Genomic DNA, 17,798 nt, shown 5'->3' on the forward strand with positions numbered 1-17,798 from the left:
CACTTATAAACTGCATCCAAGAAGTATAACATGCAGTAAACTGTTTGAGAAAGCATTCTCTCTTTTTTCATGTACTGTAGCCGTATGTACAGGGAGGGACCATTGTTGGCACTATTGTCTTGGTTGGGCTTTCCTGATTAGGTGTGCCTCAAGGATCTATAGATGGTCCAATACAGCTGTGCTCATCAGAGATGTGGATGTCTACATGTTTTCTGCAGTTCGGTTTGGAGATGACATGAGCAGGCATTAATTAATGTAAAATCCAATTGGATTTGCAATTCCCATTAAAATGGACTTTGCACTTTTAAGCACATTCGGGCTCAAACGTCATGAAAATATTATTTTAAAGACTCTGAAAAAAGAACTCTTCACCCATTGTGAATTTTGAGTTCTTTATTTCTGCCCAAATTCCCTTAAATGCAATAAGAATGTATATTTAGCCAAATAGAGGAATAACGCCATATCAAGCCTGGATTAATTTGGAGTTTGGAGTCGATTTGATGCCTAGATAAGGTTTGTATATATATCTAGGTCCTTTAACAGGGTTTTTATAGGTTTATGTTTGATAATCTGTTATGCTGTAGTTGTCATTCCAGTCCGTGAGAGGGGATGTGTTTATGATTGAATGCTCCAGCAGAGCTTGAATTCTGGGGCTGCTCTGATGTCTGTGTTGGGTGTTTTTGGGGTATGACTTTGGTACCCCTCATTGGTGCAATGACTTCTTTTCTCCTTCTCTTTCCTGCTCTCTTCCAGGGCTCCCCCGGACCTACTGGTGAGAATGGACCTCCTGGCCCCCCAGGAAAGAGGGTGCGTAAATTTGGGCTGGGGGGGGGTATTTTGGTATTTTCTCCTTTGAAGTTTTTTATTCTGCTGCATGAAAAGTACACAGTGCTCATGTTAAAACTGTGCTTGTGACTAATTAGTTACATCACATTGCAAGAATTTAGCAGAAGCTCTTATCCAGAGCGCCTCACACAGCTTTTTACAAAGCATTTAAATAGCATCCATTTATACAGCTGGATGTATACTAGAAAAATGCAGGTTAAGTACCTTGCTCAAGGGTACAACAGCAGACCAGCTCCTTACCCATTATACTACACTGCCGCCTAGTCATGTTAGTAATGCTAATTAGGACACAGTGGCATCCATATTGCCGTACATCTGCTTTTTCACATTTTCTCTCTTGTTTATTATAAATCTGTCCTTTCGTTAATTTCATCCAGGGTCCTGCTGGGACAAGAGGACCTGAGGGACGACAGGGGGAGAAGGGCAGCAAGGTAAAGGGTCAAAGGTCAGAGGTTAACATCCAACCCTTAAGTACATGTGAGCATAACCCTCATCCCACTCTGTCTCTGCCCCCCCCCCCCATCTTCCATTAGGGAGACCCAGGTGCCAATGGCCCCCCAGGGAAGACTGGCCCCGTGGGGCCACAGGGCCCCCCAGGAAAACCAGGAACGGAAGGCCTGAGAGGACTTCCCGGATCAGTGGTGAGATGCAGATCCATCCCATCATGCAGTGCAGTGTGGAATTAAACACAGCTGAATGTTACACAGTGCAGTGTGGAATTAAACACAGCTGTATGTTACACAGTGCAGTGTGGAATTAAACACAGCTGTATGTTACACACTGCAGTGTGGAATTAAACACAGCTGAGTGTTACACACTGCAGTGTGGAATTAAACACAGCTGAGTGTTACACACTGCAGTGTGGAATTAAACACAGCTGTATGTTACACACTGCAGTGTGGAATTAAACACAGCTGTACGTTACACAGTGCAGTGTGGAATTAAACACAGCTGTATGTTACACAGTGCAGTGTGGAATTAAACACAGCTGTATGTTACACAGTGCAGTGTGGAATTAAACACAGCTGTATGTTACACACTGCAGTGTGGAATTAAACACAGCTGTATGTTACACAGTGCAGTGTGGAATTAAACACAGCTGTATGTTACACAGTGCAGTGTGGAATTAAACACAGCTGTATGTTACACAGTGCAGTGTGGAATTAAACACAGCTGTATGTTACACAGTGCAGTGTGGAATTAAACACAGCTGTATGTTACACACTGCAGTGTGGAATTAAACACAGCTGTATGTTACACACTGCAGTGTGGAATTAAACACAGCTGTATGTTACACACTGCAGTGTGGAATTAAACACAGCTGTATGTTACACAGTGCAGTGTGGAATTAAACACAGCTGTATGTTACACAGTGCAGTGTGGAATTAAACACAGCTGTATGTTACACAGTGCAGTGTGGAATTAAACACAGCTGTATGTTACACAGTGCAGTGTGGAATTAAACACAGCTGAATGTTACACAGTGCAGTGTGGAATTAAACACAGCTGTATGTTACACAGTGCAGTGTGGAATTAAACACAGCTGTATGTTACACACTGCAGTGTGGAATTAAACACAGCTGTATGTTACACACTGCAGTGTGGAATTAAACACAGCTGTATGTTACACACTGCAGTGTGGAATTAAACACAGCTGTATGTTACACAGTGCAGTGTGGAATTAAACACAGCTGTATGTTACACACTGCAGTGTGGAATTCAAACACACGCTGTATGTTACACAGTGCAGTGTGGAATTAAACACAGCTGTATGTTACACAGTGCAGTGTGGAATTAAACACAGCTGTATGTTACACAGTGCAGTGTGGAATTAAACACAGCTGTATGTTACACAGTGCAGTGTGGAATTAAACACAGCTGTATGTTACACATGCAGTGTGGAATTAAACACAGCTGTATGTTACACATGCAGTGTGGAATTAAACACAGCTGTATGTTACACACTGCAGTGTGGAATTAAACACAGCTGTAGTTACACACTGCAGTGTGGAATTAAACACAGCTGTATGTTACACAGTGCAGTGTGGAATTAAACACAGCTGTATGTTACACAGTGCAGTGTGGAATTAAACACAGCTGTATGTTACACAGTGCAGTGGCGGAATTAAACACAGCTGTATGTTACACAGTGCAGTGTGGAATTAAACACAGCTGATGTTACACAGTGCAGTGTGGAATTAAACACAGCTGAATGTTACACAGTGCAGTGTGGAATTAAACACAGCTGTATGTTACACGTGCAGTGTGGAATTAAACACAGCTGTATGTTACACATGCAGTGTGGAATAAACACAGCTGTATGTTACACAGTGCAGTGTGGAATTAAACACAGCTGTATGTTACACAGTGCAGTGTGGAATTAAACACAGCTGTATGTTACACAGTGGAGTGTGGAATTAAACACAGCTGTATGTTACACAGTGCAGTGTGGAATTAAACACAGCTGTATGTTACACACTGCAGTGTGGAATTAAACACAGCTGTATGTTACACAGTGCAGTGTGGAATTAAACACAGCTGTATGTTACACAGTGCAGTGTGGAATTAAACACAGCTGTATGTTACACAGTGGAGTGTGGAATTAAACACAGCTGTATGTTACACAGTGCAGTGTGGAATTAAACACAGCTGTATGTTACACAGTGCAGTGTGGAATAAATGTGTTGTTACACAGTATATAACTCAACTGTCTAGAACTCACAGGGCGGTTTTAGATTTCTGTGAATTGATCATCATCTCTCTCTTTCCCTGTACTCCCTCTCTCCCTCTCTCTCTCTCTTAGGGTGAGCAAGGTTCCCCAGGCCTGTCAGGGGAGAAGGGACCTCCAGGACCCATGGTAAGAGAAACGCACAGCAATCCCAATGACACTCATTCCAATCACACTCATCCCAGTCAGTCATCCCAATCAGTCATCCCAATTACACTCATCCCAATCACAGTAATCCCAATCAAACTCATCCCAATCATGGTAATCCCAATCACACTCATCCCAGTCACACTCATCCCATTCACAGGAATGCCAATCACACTCATCCCAATCAGTCATCCAATCACTCATCCCAATTACAGTAATCCCAATCAAACGCATCCCTATCACAGTAATCCCAATCACACTCATCCCAGTCACACTCAACCCATTCACAGGAATGCCAATCACACACTCATCCCAATCAGTCATCCCAATTACACTCATTCCAGTCACACTCACTCCAGTCACACTCATCCCAAACACTCATCCCAATCAGTCATCCCATTCACACTCATCCCAGTCACACTCAACCGCGTGTAAAATTTGACAGAAGCAGCAGAAGTTGTATGAGTATCTATGTGCCCCCGCCTGCCCCGTTAGGGCCCCCCAGGGCTGCCCGGACTGCGAGGAGACCCTGGCGCCAAGGGGGAGAAGGGCCACCCGGGTCTCATCGGCCTGATCGGGCCCCCCGGAGAACAGGGAGAGAAGGGCGACCGGGGCCTCTCGGGGCCACAAGGCTCCACGGGACCCAAGGGAGAACAGGTGAGTGGTCTGGGTTTGGGAAAACTGTGAGTGTCAGGGTTCGGGGCAGTATTGGAGCTATGATTAGAACCTTGGGAATGGATTAAAGCTACGTTAGTCATTGGTTTTTTTTTTTACTTTCGTCACATCAGCCTATATTTTGATGTTTTTTTTGTGAAATACATTCTTCTTAAAAAGAATATTACTTCAGACACATTCCTTTGTATTTCTATCTGTGAATTGTTTTTCATCCATCTTTGGACCAAAATGAAGTGTTTAAAAATCAGGGTTAGGGTTTGGAGTATGGAAAGTGTTAGGGTTCAATCAGTAGGAGTAGGGAAATGGTAAGGGCAATTGGGGTGTAATCCTGTGTATCGCCTTGTGTATTTTGCTATTTTTAGTGAAATATATTTTTAAATAAATAATTAGTTTGAACGATACTTTGTATTTCTTTCAGTTACTCAATTATATTTCACTTATTTTTCATCCATCTTCATTAGAACAGCAAATATTTAAGGCATCAGGTGCCTGATGATGTTTTCAGTGAGGATGCGTAGTTGAATATTCCTTTCTGTTTCAGGGTATCGCAGGAGGAACTGGTCCCCTGGGCCCTGCTGGACCCCCAGGTCTTCCCGTGAGTGACCCTGTTCAAAATGGCAGTTGATCGTGACAAACTGTCACTTTTGCAGCGTGACGCTAACGTTCCGTGTCTCTTTCGCAGGGTCCGGAAGGTCTGAAAGGAGCGAAGGGCGCTACGGTGAGTCTTCCTCGCTTCTCTCACCTGCCGCGGCTGCGTGACATCACCGCGGCCCGCCGCTGTGGCGTGTAGCGAGGCTCAAGACCAGGCCTGGTGCTGTTCAGGCCTCGGGGAGGGGGGAGAGGGGGGGGAACGTGTCTGTTTATGGATTTGTGTCCCTTGTGAGAAGCAGATTACAGCGGTTGGCTGATTAAACCGGCATAAAAGGACACTGACAGTTAGATAATCAAGCGAGGTGCTGATTGGTGGAAATTAAAAACCTGCTGTCTGCTGGGAATGGAGTCCCCCCCCCACCCCCACCCCCACTTGCAGTAGACAAAATAACTACGTCCTCCTCATCAAGACGTCTGTATGTGACCGGTGACCGAGTTCTGTTTTATTGTCTTGAATAGAACTTCCTGTCTGCTCACGTTGCAGACAGCAGTGCTGAACTCGGATGCTCGTCAGAGCGGCAGTCTCTGATTCTTTCTGTGTGTGTGTGTGTGTGTGTGTGTGTGTGTGTGTGTGTGTGTGTGTGTGTGTGTGTGTGTGTGTGTGTTTTCCAGGGCGGTGCTGGTCCGAAAGGCGAGAAGGGCGTGCAAGGACCCCCTGGAGCTCCAGTGAGTACCCCTTTGCTTGCCAATTCACAGTCTCCGCCCCTCAAACTCACAGGCTCCTCCCCTTTTTTCCACTCTCTCTTGATTTTGCCTGTTGGCGTCCATGTTAACTGGCGCATAAGGTAGGGAAAAACAGTCTGTAGAGAGCGGCTGAAAAAGCACTGTGTTTACCTCCATAGCACAACCTCACATGGTTGCCTCAGGCGCTACATGTCCCTTGGAGTTGCATTTAGAAGATCGTCGTGATTTTAAAAGCGATTGCATGGAAGTATGTGGCACAGATGTGAATGCTGGGTACCCATGTATTACTAATTGCCCTCCTCCCCCCCCAGGGTCCCCCAGGAGACGTGATTCAGCCCCTGCCCATCCAGATGCCCAAGAAGTCCAAGCGCTCGATCGACGCCAGCAGGATCGTGTCGGAGGCGGAGCCGGAGGCGGAGCTGCCGGCGTCGGACGCGGCGGGGGCGGAGTTCCTGACGGGCTCGGAGGGCATGGAGGAAATCTTTGGATCGCTGAACTCCCTGCGGCTGGAGATCGAGACCATGCGCTACCCGCTGGGCACCCAGGACAGCCCCGCCCGAACCTGCCAGGACCTCAAACTCAGCCAGCCCAACCACCAGGACGGTGCGTTCTGGGGTCAGGGGTCACAGGCCAAACACTGATGTCCTCTGGGTTCATTTTGAGCGTTATGACTGGCTCAGCAGTGCAGCTGGGTCAGTTTGGAGCATTATGATTGGCTGAACAGTCTTACTGTGGTTTGTGGAGCACTATGATTGGCTGAAAAGTCTGACTGTGGTTTTTGGTGCACTGTGATTGGCTTGGTAGTGTGACTGTGGTTTGTGGGGCATTAAGATTGGCTCAGTAAGTGTGACCAGGTCGGTTGGTCTGTTTGGCTCATTATGATTGGCTAAACAGTATGACCAGGTCTCTCTGGACCATTATAATTGGCTGAACAGTATGACTGGGTCGGTATGGAGCATTATGATTGGTTCAGCAGTGTGACTGGGTCTGTATGGAGCATTTTGATTGGCTCAGCAGTGTGACCGGGTCTGTATGGAGCCTCACCATTGGCTCAGCAGTGTGACCGTGGTTTGTTGCCGTGCAGGAGAGTACTGGATTGACCCCAACCAGGGCTGCTCCCGTGACTCCTTCAAGGTCTTCTGCAACTTCACCGCGGGCGGGGAGACCTGCCTGTACCCCAGCAAGAGCGTCGAGACGGTGAGTCGCCCAGCGCACACACGCTGCAGACACGCCACGATACACGCCAAGCACACGCTACGCTACTGGCTACATCACATGACACACGGTACAGGTAACGTTACAGAGCACGTAACGCGCACGCTGCACACGAGAGACAGACACACTAGACCGCATGCCACAACACGCTATAACCATGCTACAACACGCTATAACCATGCTACAACACGCTATAACCATGCCACAGGCATGTAACGGCGCACGTTACTCGCTGAGACACACTACAGACATGCTGCAGAACATGCTAAACATGCCAGACCATTTTGCACACTACCAGGTCTTTTACATCCAAGTACATTAATAACTATGAATATAACGATTCAGACGCACAGAAGACACTCATATAGGCCGTACACACAACCAAAAGTATGAGGACACCTTACATCCAACATCTCATCCAAAATCATGGGCATTAATATGCAGTTGGTCTACCCTTTTGCTGCTTTGAAAACCTCCACTATTCTGTGAAGGCCTTATACTAGATGTTGGAGCATTGCTGCCGGGATTTCCAATTGGTCTCAAAAGTGTTGGATGGGGTTGAGGTCAGGGCTCTGTGCAGGCCAGTCAAGTTCTTCCACACCCTAAACCATTTCTATATGGACCTCGCTGTGTGCCCGGGGACATTGCCATGGTGAAACAAGAAAGGGCCTTCCCCAAACTGTTGCCACAAGGTTGGAAGCACAGAATAGTCTAGAATGTCGCTGTATTAAGATCTGCCTTCGCTGGAACCAAGGGGCCGAGTCCAAACCATGAAACCAGCCCCAGACCGAGGCGTGTCCAGATACTTTTGGTCATACAGTGTATGAGTCTAAATGCTCTCTCTCTCTCTCCTTCAGGTGAAGATGAACTATTGGGTGAAGGAGACTCCAGGTTCCTGGTACAGTCAGTTTAAAACAGGCAGCAAGGTGAGTAACCACTTTTTTTTTTTCTTTTTTTTGCAATTTAGAGGTGGGGTCCTCAACCATAAAAATGGTCTATACGCACCAAACACCCCCCTCTTTCTCCCTCTCCCCACAGTTCTCGTACGTAGACTCTAATGGCGAGCCCGTGGGCGTGGTCCAGCTGGGCTTCCTGCGGCTCCTGAGTGTCCAGGCCCGACAGAACCTCACCTACCACTGCCACCGATCCGTGGCCTGGGCCGACCGCACTGCCAACGACAGCCACCAGAGGGCGCTGCGCTTCCTGGGGGCCAACGAAGAGGAGCTCAGCTACGAGACCAGCCCTTACGTCAAGGCCCTCGTGGACGGCTGCTCTGTGAGTCACGTGCACTCACACACACAAGCACACACTCACAAGCACACACACACACGCACACACGCACACACACACACAAGCACACACACACACACACACCTGATGAGTTTCACAGCTCAGTAATCACCTGCCTCTCTCTCTCTCTCTCTCTCGCTCTCTCCCTCTCTAACTGCAGTATCGCAAGGGCTTTGACAGGACAGTGCTGGAGGTGAACACACCCCAGATGGAGCAGCTCCCCCTGCTGGACATCAAGATCTCAGACTTTGGGGACATTAACCAGCAATTTGGCTTTGACGTGGGACCTGTCTGTTTCCTGGGCTGAAACAAGCACACACACAAACACACACACACACACACACATTAACACACACACACACACACACACACAAAGTCAGAAAAGGAAACCGAAACCTACCAGTATTTTCATTAATACACATATGCACCACTTAAATACATCTGGCACGTTCTATTTACATAGTTCAAAAAGATGAGGAACAAACACACACACACATACACACACACACTCACTTAAGTACACGCCCAGGGAAAACATGTTGCAACGAAACCGATGGAGAACAGGAGAAGAGAGAGAATATAAAGAAATAGAACTCAAACGCCCTCGCAGTGAGAGAGAGGGAAAGATCTATTTTCAGGATGATGCAAAAAAGAAGTTCTGACAGAACGCAGTATAAAGAGGTGTGTTAATTGAACACAGCTGGCCCAGAAGTTTTTCGACTTTTTTTTTAAATTGTCCAACAGAGCCCCCCCCCCCCACACCAGACCCCCCGCCACCCACCTCTCACCATCCCCTCCCATTCCCCCAGTCTCTCCTGAAAGTTCTGTAAATCTCCCTACCCACCTCCCACCCCCCCCCCCCACACGGATGGGGCTTCACACACATAAAGCCCGCCCCTTCCTTTACCTCACTTCCTGTCTCGCTAAGTGACCGGGGACCGACGAGAACAACGAAAACGTCAGAGGCGGAGCTTAGGAGAGGTTTACGGACGGCAAGCTCCACCGCCCGAAGTCAACGGTCGGGATTCCGCAACAGAGCTTCTCGAACCCCGACCGTGGCGCCTCAGTGACGTTCGGTCTCGTCCGTCGGCGACCCGCTTCGGCAACGGACGAAAAGCCGCCAGAGAGGACGGGAGAGGCCGGAGATGAAGGTCGCGACCTTTAGTCTAAACCAGTTGTGAATCACAATCAAAATTCCAGTACTGTAATAAAGAGAGTCAAAAGCTTGCAGTATTCACCGTACGGTATCGGCTGTGTGTTGGATAAATATTGTAGCATGCTCGGTTCATGTTCATGTTTTTTTTTTTTAAAAAGCAAGCAGACGGGGACTTGATATTTGGCCCAGTCCAGATGTTATAGAATCAGAAGCCATTATCCTTGTAAACTTGTACTGGACTTGATGTTATGTATGTGTATTTTCTTCAACAATTAAAAACTGGGAAAACAGGCAACCATTTTGTTGTCAAGTCGCTACGTGCAAGGTGCAATGGGGGAAACAAGTGTTTTTGGGGTGATTGAGTGACTTAGATAATTTTACGTTTTTTAAATAATTTTTGTCAGCATATTTTCTCTTTACAAGGATCTAAATATATCAGGGTAAAAGACATACATGAGCCTTAAAATGGAGGAGAAATTCAGCGGTAAATAAGAGCATGGTCACAAAATACCCACAAGGCTTTGGTGCTGTACAAAAGGAAGCCTTTTAAAATTAAAAGCTTTTGACTTCATAATGCTTTTGAGCTGTCTCTTCAGGATTTGTGTGCCATCATTTCTCTGGCTGGAATTGAGCATTAGAACCCGCATGTACAGGAAGAAAAATAATTTATTTTATTTATTTAAGAAAAAATAAAAAACATGGTGCTTTATTTTTCCTCAAAATCTCCATCTAAACATTCAAACAAAAGAAAATATGAAAGACTAAATTGAATTGTGGTATTTCGTTAGTATTTACTTCCTCCAGCTTTCATTTGAAAAATCAATATAGAAATATAAATATATATATGTATATGAAACCGATTCTACCTTATCTGTACACACCCTTTTGTTTTATGCATGTAGAGACAGTTAACAAAATAAAGAAAATCCCTTGTTTGTTCACCAGTGGTGATTCTAACAATGTAACCCCCCGCGAGTGTTTGTACATTTTTTCTTTTCTTTTTTTTGTGAGTTTTTTTGCTGTCATTGTCCTTGATTAAAATGATTCACAGCTGTTGATTTTAACTTGCAGTTTCACTGTCGGTTTGTGTTCTGTTCAGGGGCATTTACAGATGCAGAAAGGGGTAGAAACTCAGAGGTGGGAGGGGGCATTTAAGGGGAGAAAATTCAGACTGGGAGGGGAACATTTGGGAGGTTCCATATCAGAAAAAGAACATCCATGGGGATTCTATATTATGGGTTTTTCCTCTTTTTCCGTTCACTCTTTCCGTGCTGGGGGCTGTGGCGGGGCGGGGGGGTTAATGGCCAAAAAGCTGAAACCGTTTGGCTGAAGATAATTTTGTAGACCAGTGTGGGGCTTCTTTTTTTTTTTTTTTTTTTTTGTTTTTGTTTGTTTTAATTAAAGACAAATAATGTTCAAACAAACCATGGTGCTGAAAAAAAGTATTATTTTATAAATGTGTGTAAGTATTTCTTTTTTTAATTTTGTTTCTGTAATATATAATCTTTTTAAAAAGAGCTGCTTGACTCTCTCGTTTGTTCGTCTACACGGTACTCCGATAAGACTGTTGAAGCACGTCGGTTGGGCCTGCAAAAAAAAGTCTCTAAAGTTGATTTTCTGTTTAGATTTTTCGTTTGGCCTTTTTTTTTTCGGACAGCAGCTCTTCAGACAAACGACACACACGCCTGACTGATCCCTTGACGTCTCAGCTGCTCTGCTGGCCTGTATGAAAACTCAGTTGCTGTCATAGTAACCAGCGTTTCCATCGCCGCCGTTCTAATTCCACACCAGTGTTCTACTCCAGTTTAGCGGCTCCACTGGATTTAAATTCTTATCTTCCCACTGGTTTGCGAGGCTTTAGCTACACCACGCTGCTTTTCACTCGGTTTTTCATTCAAATTTTTAATGTCTTCTTGGTTTTTTCTTCGCTTGTTGCTGGGTTTTTTTTGTTTTGTTTTGTTTTGTTTCGTTCAAAGTCTCCCATTAAACCACATGCTAACGCATTTTATCAAAGAGTCACCGTGAATAAAAATGAGCTTGTGTGTGTGCGCACGTTTGTGTCCATGTGTGAGAGTCTGTGCATATGAATTTACACCCTGTCCTTGATACCATTTTTTTTCATTATATGTTATTCAGTATACTTATAAATACACTTATTTATGAAGAACCAAATAATTTTTCACCGTTTCTCTTAATATGAAGATTCAGTCTTTTCAAAGGTATTTCTTGTGCATTTCTGAGAAGTGACCCTTCATTAATATTCATAAATCTCAACATCTGGGGAGACTAAAGAATCTGTGCCAACAGTCAGTCAGCAGGTGTGCTGGGACCAGCGAGGAGTGGAGGACCTTATTTAGAGACTAAAAGGAGAGACTGGGGTGCATTGTCATAGAAACTGTTCCACGTCCCACCTCTTGTTGTATGTGTGCTCTCTCCCGTCCCGTTATATCTAAGTAAAAAAACTGCGAGAGGACAAGTTACAAATATAAAGACTTTAATTTGCAACACACTGCCCTGTACAGATTGGTTTTTACACAATTTACAAAGAGGGGAGGGGGGAGGAGTCAGATGTGGTCAGACCTGTTACTGACGGGCGAAGGCACTGAGGATCATGAGCCAGCGTCTGACTGGTCTTCACAAAGGGAACCTCTCTTCAGCCAATGAAGAGGCCTCCTGCAAATCAAACAGACTTATTTCAGTTCATGGTGGTGCTTTCAACTGGCAGAGAACCATAGTATGTTTTACCACAAAGAGGCTCATGGGAAGTGGAGGCTGGAGCATGCAAAGTATGCTTCAAAAATCCCAAGCCCTAGACTTCACCCCCCAGCATGCTCTCTGGTGAATTGTTATGTGAAATTAGCCCAAGTTTACTGAACTAAGTAGTTACATGCAGACTGTGTTTCAGCATCCAAACATACAGTACATGCACAAATCATTAGCAGTCATGAATATCTGTAGTTATTTAAATCATTCCCTATATCAGTATACTGAACTTAAATCTGTCTGAGTTTTACAGTGGCCGATGAGAGCTTAGTATTTTCAGTTTCAGTGTCAGTGCTGCGTATTGATGCTGTGTGTCAGTGCTGCATATCGGTGCTGAGTGTCAGTGCAGCGTATTGATGCTGCATGTCAGTGCTGTGTGTTAGTGCTGTATGTTTGTGCTGCGTGTCAGTGCTGCATGTCAGTGCGGTGTGTCAGTGCTGCATGTCGGTGCAGTGTGTCGGTGCTGGGTGTCAGTGCAGTGTGTCGGTGCTGCGTGTCAGTGCTGCATGTCTGTGCAGTGTGTCAGTGCTGCGTGTCAGTGCTGCGCGTCAGTGCTGCATGTCCGTGCTGCATGTCAGTGCTGTGCGTCAGTGATGTGCGTCAGTGCTGCATGTCAGTGCTGCGTGTCAGTGCTGTGCGTCAGTGCTGCGTGTCGGTGCTGCATATTGATGCTGCATGTTCGTGCTGCATGACACTGTGTGTCAGTGCTGTGTGCCGGTGCAGTGTGTCAGTGCTGCATGTCAGTGCTGCATGTAGGTGTTGCCTGTAGCTGGGCTCACACACCTGTGACTTCGATGCTGACTCCAGTGATGTATCGGCTGTCATCAGAGGCCAGGAAAGCACACGCGTCTGCTACCTCTACAGAGGGGGGGGGGGAGAGAGAGGGAGAGAAGGGGAGAAGAGGAGGGGGAGAGGGAGACAGGAAGAGGGGGAGAGAGAGGGGTGAGAGAAGGAGAGAGGGGTTTGTATGACAGCGGCGGTCAGTTATTATGTTATACACACAAACACACAGCCACACACATACACACACACACACACACAACACACACACACACACACACACACACACAAACACACACATACACTCACCTGCAGGTTGGCCCATTCTCCCCAGCGGTATCAGGGAGGTCATCTGCGCAGAATCACATCACCAGTAAGCAGCCTTTTCACTCAGCTTTTCGCTGACATGACAAGCAATTCTTATAGTGCCAAACTATACACACAAGTATTGATAACAGCAGTTTAAAAGAAAAAGAAAAAAGGACAAACTGATAATGCCACACTGATTTACCCTAACCTGACAGTACGTCCCAGCTGATGTAATGACTAGGTGTGCGCACTTGCGCGCACACACACGCGCGCACACGCACACACACACACCTTACTGATCACTTTCTCAGGTACTGCATCGGTCATCGGCGTGGCTATGAACCCAGGAAGCACACAATTACAGCGAATCCCAAACCTGCCAATGAGAAGAAACAAAAATATGTTTCATAAAATAAAAATGCAGTAACTCACTCTCAGTGGTGTTAATGTACTGTAACGTCCAGTCAGTGTGTATGTACTGTATTAACCCTCTCTCTCAGTGCAGTGTTACTGTACTGTAGTGTCCAGGCAGTCAGTGAGTTTATACTGTACTAACCCTCTCTCTCACTGTAGTGTTAATGTACTGTAGTGTCCAGTCAGTCAGTGAGTTTATACTGTACTAACCCTCTCTCTCACTGCAGTGTTAATGTACTGTAGTGTTCAGTCAGTGTGTATGTACTGTATTAACCCTCTCTCTCACTGTAGTGTTAATGTACTGTTGCGTCCAGTCAGTCAGTGTGTATGTACTGTATTAACCCTCTCTCTCAGTGCAGTGTTAATATCCAGCACTACATGTACGACATTTGGTCGCTCGCTGGCAGAATCCTCTCTCTCCGGTTTACCTGCTCAGCTCCTTGGCTGCAGTTCTTGTTAACCCCTCCACTCCAGCTTTGGAGGCGGAGTAGTTCACCTGCCCAATGTTCCCCACCTGTCGGCACCCAGAGACATCAAGACAGACGCCAAAAATCTACTTCCTCCCTTCGCAGGATGTGAGTTACAGATGAGGTTGATGCCCAGATTAGAACAGCTTCCCACATTACTGTGCATTCCCCCCAGTGCTGCCACATTAAAGATGGCTGCCTCGCCTTGCCCACAAAGTTGCCACATTAAAGACATCCACCTCACCTGGCCCACAAAGCTGCCACATTAAAGACATCCACCTCACCTGGCCCACAAAGCTGCCACATTAAAGACATCCACCTCACCTGGCCCACAAAGCTGCCACATTAAAGACATCCACCTCACCTGGCCCACAAAGCTGCCACATTAAAGATGGCCGCCTCACCTTGCCTCCAATGCTGCCACATTAAAGATGGCCGCCTCACCTTGCCTCCAATGCTGCCACATTAAAGATGTCCACCTCATCTGGCCCACAAAGCTGCCAAATTAAAGATGGCTGCCTCACCCAGCCCACAAAGCTGCCACATTAAAGATGGCCGCCTCACCCAGCCCACAAAGCTGCCACATTAAAGATGGCCGCCTTACCTTGCCCACAATGCTGCCCACAGTGATGATGGACCCTTTGGGGGATCCACTGGCGACCAGGGCCTTAGAGACGGCCTGTGTGACAAGGAAGGTACCCTGAACAAAGAGATAAAGAGAAGGAGACGTAAGATAAAATGAAAATGCGTCCAGATGGAGGAGATCAGAGAGAGAGGGAGAAGAGCAGAATGCTAGCACGCCGTACCTTCAGGTTGACCTGGATGACCCTGTCAAAGTCGTCCTCCTCCATTTTCAGCATGAACTCGTCCCGAGTGATCCCCGCAGCACTGACACACACGGAAGGGGGCTGGAAGTACCGACACTGAGGAGCAGAGCAGCCCGAAATTCAGACATTATTAATCTATGTGGCCAGCAGTTTCTCCTGATACCAACTGCATCATGCACACAATACTAATTTATGTCGCCACCAGATTCCCTAGATAAAGTGCATCATACAGACATTCCTCATCAAGCTGCCCAGCAGATTCCCCAAATTCAGAAAAAGAGTCATTTAGACATTACTAATTAATCTGTCCAGCAGATTCCCCATATACAGAAAGTGAGTCATTCAGTCATTACTAATCTATCTCCTCAGCAGATTTCCCATATATAGAAAGTGAGTCATTCAGACATTACTAATTAACCTGAGGATGAGAACAGGCCATTCAGCCCGCACTGCGCGTATGAAAAAGAGAGTGAGAGGAGAGAGGAGAGAGATATGTGTGATAATGAGTGTATGAATTGTTAATGAGTGTGTGAATGAGAGCCCCACCCACCCACCCCCGTGTTATTTTAAGCTTTCATGATTTGTTATTCAGGGAAATAGTACCCAAACTTTCCCTGCCCAAGAAATATAGAAATATATTTCCCTGCAAATATGGAAGCGAAACATTTTCAGCAAATACCAAAACAACTGCAACAGCAGTTTGATTTGTTACGTGTAAGTATTGCTTTCACCACAGCAATATGCAACCCAAATTTTTTGGAGCTGCAGCTATCCAGACCGCGGTTCCCCTCTGGTGTGCGTCACCTGGACGGCCCGCCCCCAGACGCACCTGTATGGCAGTGACCAGCCTCTCCACGCTCTCCCTGGAGGACACCTCCACTCCCACCGCCAGGTGCTCCTGGCCTCGGTGGCCCCCCGGCAGGCTCGCCAGCGTCTGATTGGCTGAGTCCTCGTTGACATCGGCGACCACCACCGAGGCTCCCTCCGCAGCGAAGCGCTGGCAGACGGCCCGACCGATACCGCTGCCCCCTCCTGGAGAGGTTGGGTAGTGCAAACACAGAGTGACACCGTGTCCACTGCGTGTAGTTTTGGTCATACAGTCTATCGGGACACCCCTTGGTCTGGGGCTGTTTTTCATGGTTTGGGCTAGACCCCTTCATTTCAGTGAAGGCAAATCTTAATGCTACAGCATACAATTCACATTCTAGACAATTCTGTGCCTCCCCAACAATTTGGCGAAGGCCCTTTCTTTTTTCAGCATGACAATGCCCCCCAAGCGCACAGTGAAACCATACAGAAATGGTTTATCTGGAGATCGGTGTGAAAGAACTCGACTGGCCTGCACAGAGCCCTGACCTCAACCCCATCCAAAACCTCTGGGAACAACTGGAAAGTTAACTGTGACCCAGGCATAACAGCCCAATAATTGCCCCTGACCTCACTAATGCTCTCCTGGCTGAATGGAGGCAAATCCCTACAGCGAGGCTCCAACATCTAGCATAGAGCCTACCCAGAAGAGCAGAGGTTGTTACGACAGTAAAAGGTGGACCGACTCCACATCAATGCCCATAATTTTGGATGAGATGTTTGATGTCAGGTGTCCACTACTTTTGGCCATGTAGTGTACATTCTGTCCAGCAAGTAGAATTTACCAAGTGAAAGGTCGAGGAGAGTCCTCACTTGCCCCTTAAAAAATTTCACAATTAATTTCACACGGCTACACAGCAGTGAAGTAATTATTTGTGACGTTCCTATAGCATTAGCCAGTGCTGTTTAAGAACGGCTGTTTCAGGCAGAAACGTTAAATAATTGTTTTTATTAAGAAAGGGGGGGAAAGCATAGCAGCGTCTGCACAACATTTTATTTATGAAAACACAGATATAAACTTCTGCAACACAACCCTGGGCAATATTTAAAGGCTGCCACTGGCCAACTATTCCATTCAAAGTTATTTCGTCACGTTAATTGGTATCGCTCTTAACTAACTTGCGAGACTGTTTCATTGCAGTTAGCTGTAGTTGCTAACTAAATCTGTTCATCTGTATTACAGAAACTGTTCACCCTACACCCTAGCTTGCTACTACTAGCTATCATACACAACTGCGTTGTTACGTAAAATACATTAGTTGGCTTAAAAATAAAACAAAACAAAAAGAATGGCGTTCTAGGCGAAAGGTGAACTAGATAGCTTGTGATAGCTAGCATTGCATTTTCGAGTTTGTTGTTACGAGTTGAAAACATCAACAGCTAATGGAGAGTGTTTAAAATTATGTATTTATTTTTACCTATAAGCAATAGACTGATCAAAGTCACACGCTAATATGAAGACAGAAGTCAAACTGACCTGTGACAACAGCCAACCTGGATATGAGTCTCAAGGGCGCCGCCATGACAGCCGTCAATATGCCGAGACGTCATTAGTGCTGTACACTTAAACGTCCACACGATGGCGACAGAAGCTCACTTTTGTGCTTCGTGGGGTGCAGGGCTCACAGAACTGTGGTGAGATACTTCAATGATAATGTTGGGAATTCTGTTGCATAATTTTGGTGCTGGTAATTTTATAAATGTTTCATTATTTAAAAAATATATTTTAAAAAAGAAAACTGTTTTAAAAAGAGTGAAAAAAATACTGTTTTAGGTCCATTGTTGACAGGTATTTAAACTATTTATTTATGCCTACTAGATATATACACACTGGTAGCATATACTCAGCAATAATTTCACAACATAATTATTAATTATGATTAACCTGAGTTTTAAAATACATTAAAAGTATTTTATTTGCAGAAAGAAGTTTGTTATCACGAGTGGAAAATTTAGGTTTTTCCATTGAGGGCCGTTCC

General features: G+C 45.9%; 2 protein-coding genes across 2 annotated transcripts in view; one reads left to right on the forward strand and one right to left on the reverse strand.

Moving 5' to 3' along the window:
* Nucleotides 1–9,541, forward strand: part of col11a2 (collagen, type XI, alpha 2) — an 81,244-nt gene extending 71,703 nt beyond the window's left edge. Inside the window, exons 55-67 of the mRNA XM_064348908.1 lie at nt 754–807; nt 1,224–1,277; nt 1,380–1,487; nt 3,650–3,703; nt 4,217–4,378; nt 4,938–4,991; nt 5,079–5,114; nt 5,660–5,713; nt 6,043–6,334; nt 6,816–6,928; nt 7,804–7,872; nt 7,985–8,221; nt 8,397–9,541. Of these exons, the coding sequence (XP_064204978.1) occupies nt 754–807; nt 1,224–1,277; nt 1,380–1,487; nt 3,650–3,703; nt 4,217–4,378; nt 4,938–4,991; nt 5,079–5,114; nt 5,660–5,713; nt 6,043–6,334; nt 6,816–6,928; nt 7,804–7,872; nt 7,985–8,221; nt 8,397–8,543 (1,434 nt within the window). The 3' untranslated portion in view covers nt 8,544–9,541. The remainder of the gene's footprint in view (nt 1–753; nt 808–1,223; nt 1,278–1,379; nt 1,488–3,649; nt 3,704–4,216; nt 4,379–4,937; nt 4,992–5,078; nt 5,115–5,659; nt 5,714–6,042; nt 6,335–6,815; nt 6,929–7,803; nt 7,873–7,984; nt 8,222–8,396) is intronic.
* A 2,328-nt stretch (nt 9,542–11,869) lies between these two features.
* hsd17b8 (hydroxysteroid (17-beta) dehydrogenase 8) lies at nt 11,870–17,445 on the reverse strand. Its single transcript, XM_064348907.1, has 9 exons — nt 17,297–17,445; nt 15,782–15,984; nt 14,932–15,048; nt 14,730–14,825; nt 14,087–14,172; nt 13,536–13,620; nt 13,245–13,287; nt 12,939–13,013; nt 11,870–12,065 (listed from the first exon to the last, which is right to left on the reverse strand). The coding sequence occupies exons 1-9, from the start codon at nt 17,340–17,342 to the stop codon at nt 12,046–12,048; spliced, it is 771 nt and encodes a 256-aa protein (XP_064204977.1). The 5' UTR covers nt 17,343–17,445; the 3' UTR covers nt 11,870–12,045.
* Nucleotides 17,446–17,798: the final 353 nt, after the last annotated feature.

The sequence above is a fragment of the Anguilla rostrata genome, chromosome 8, assembly GCF_018555375.3.
Source record: "Anguilla rostrata isolate EN2019 chromosome 8, ASM1855537v3, whole genome shotgun sequence".
In the NCBI taxonomy this organism is placed as follows: Eukaryota; Metazoa; Chordata; class Actinopteri; order Anguilliformes; family Anguillidae; genus Anguilla; species Anguilla rostrata.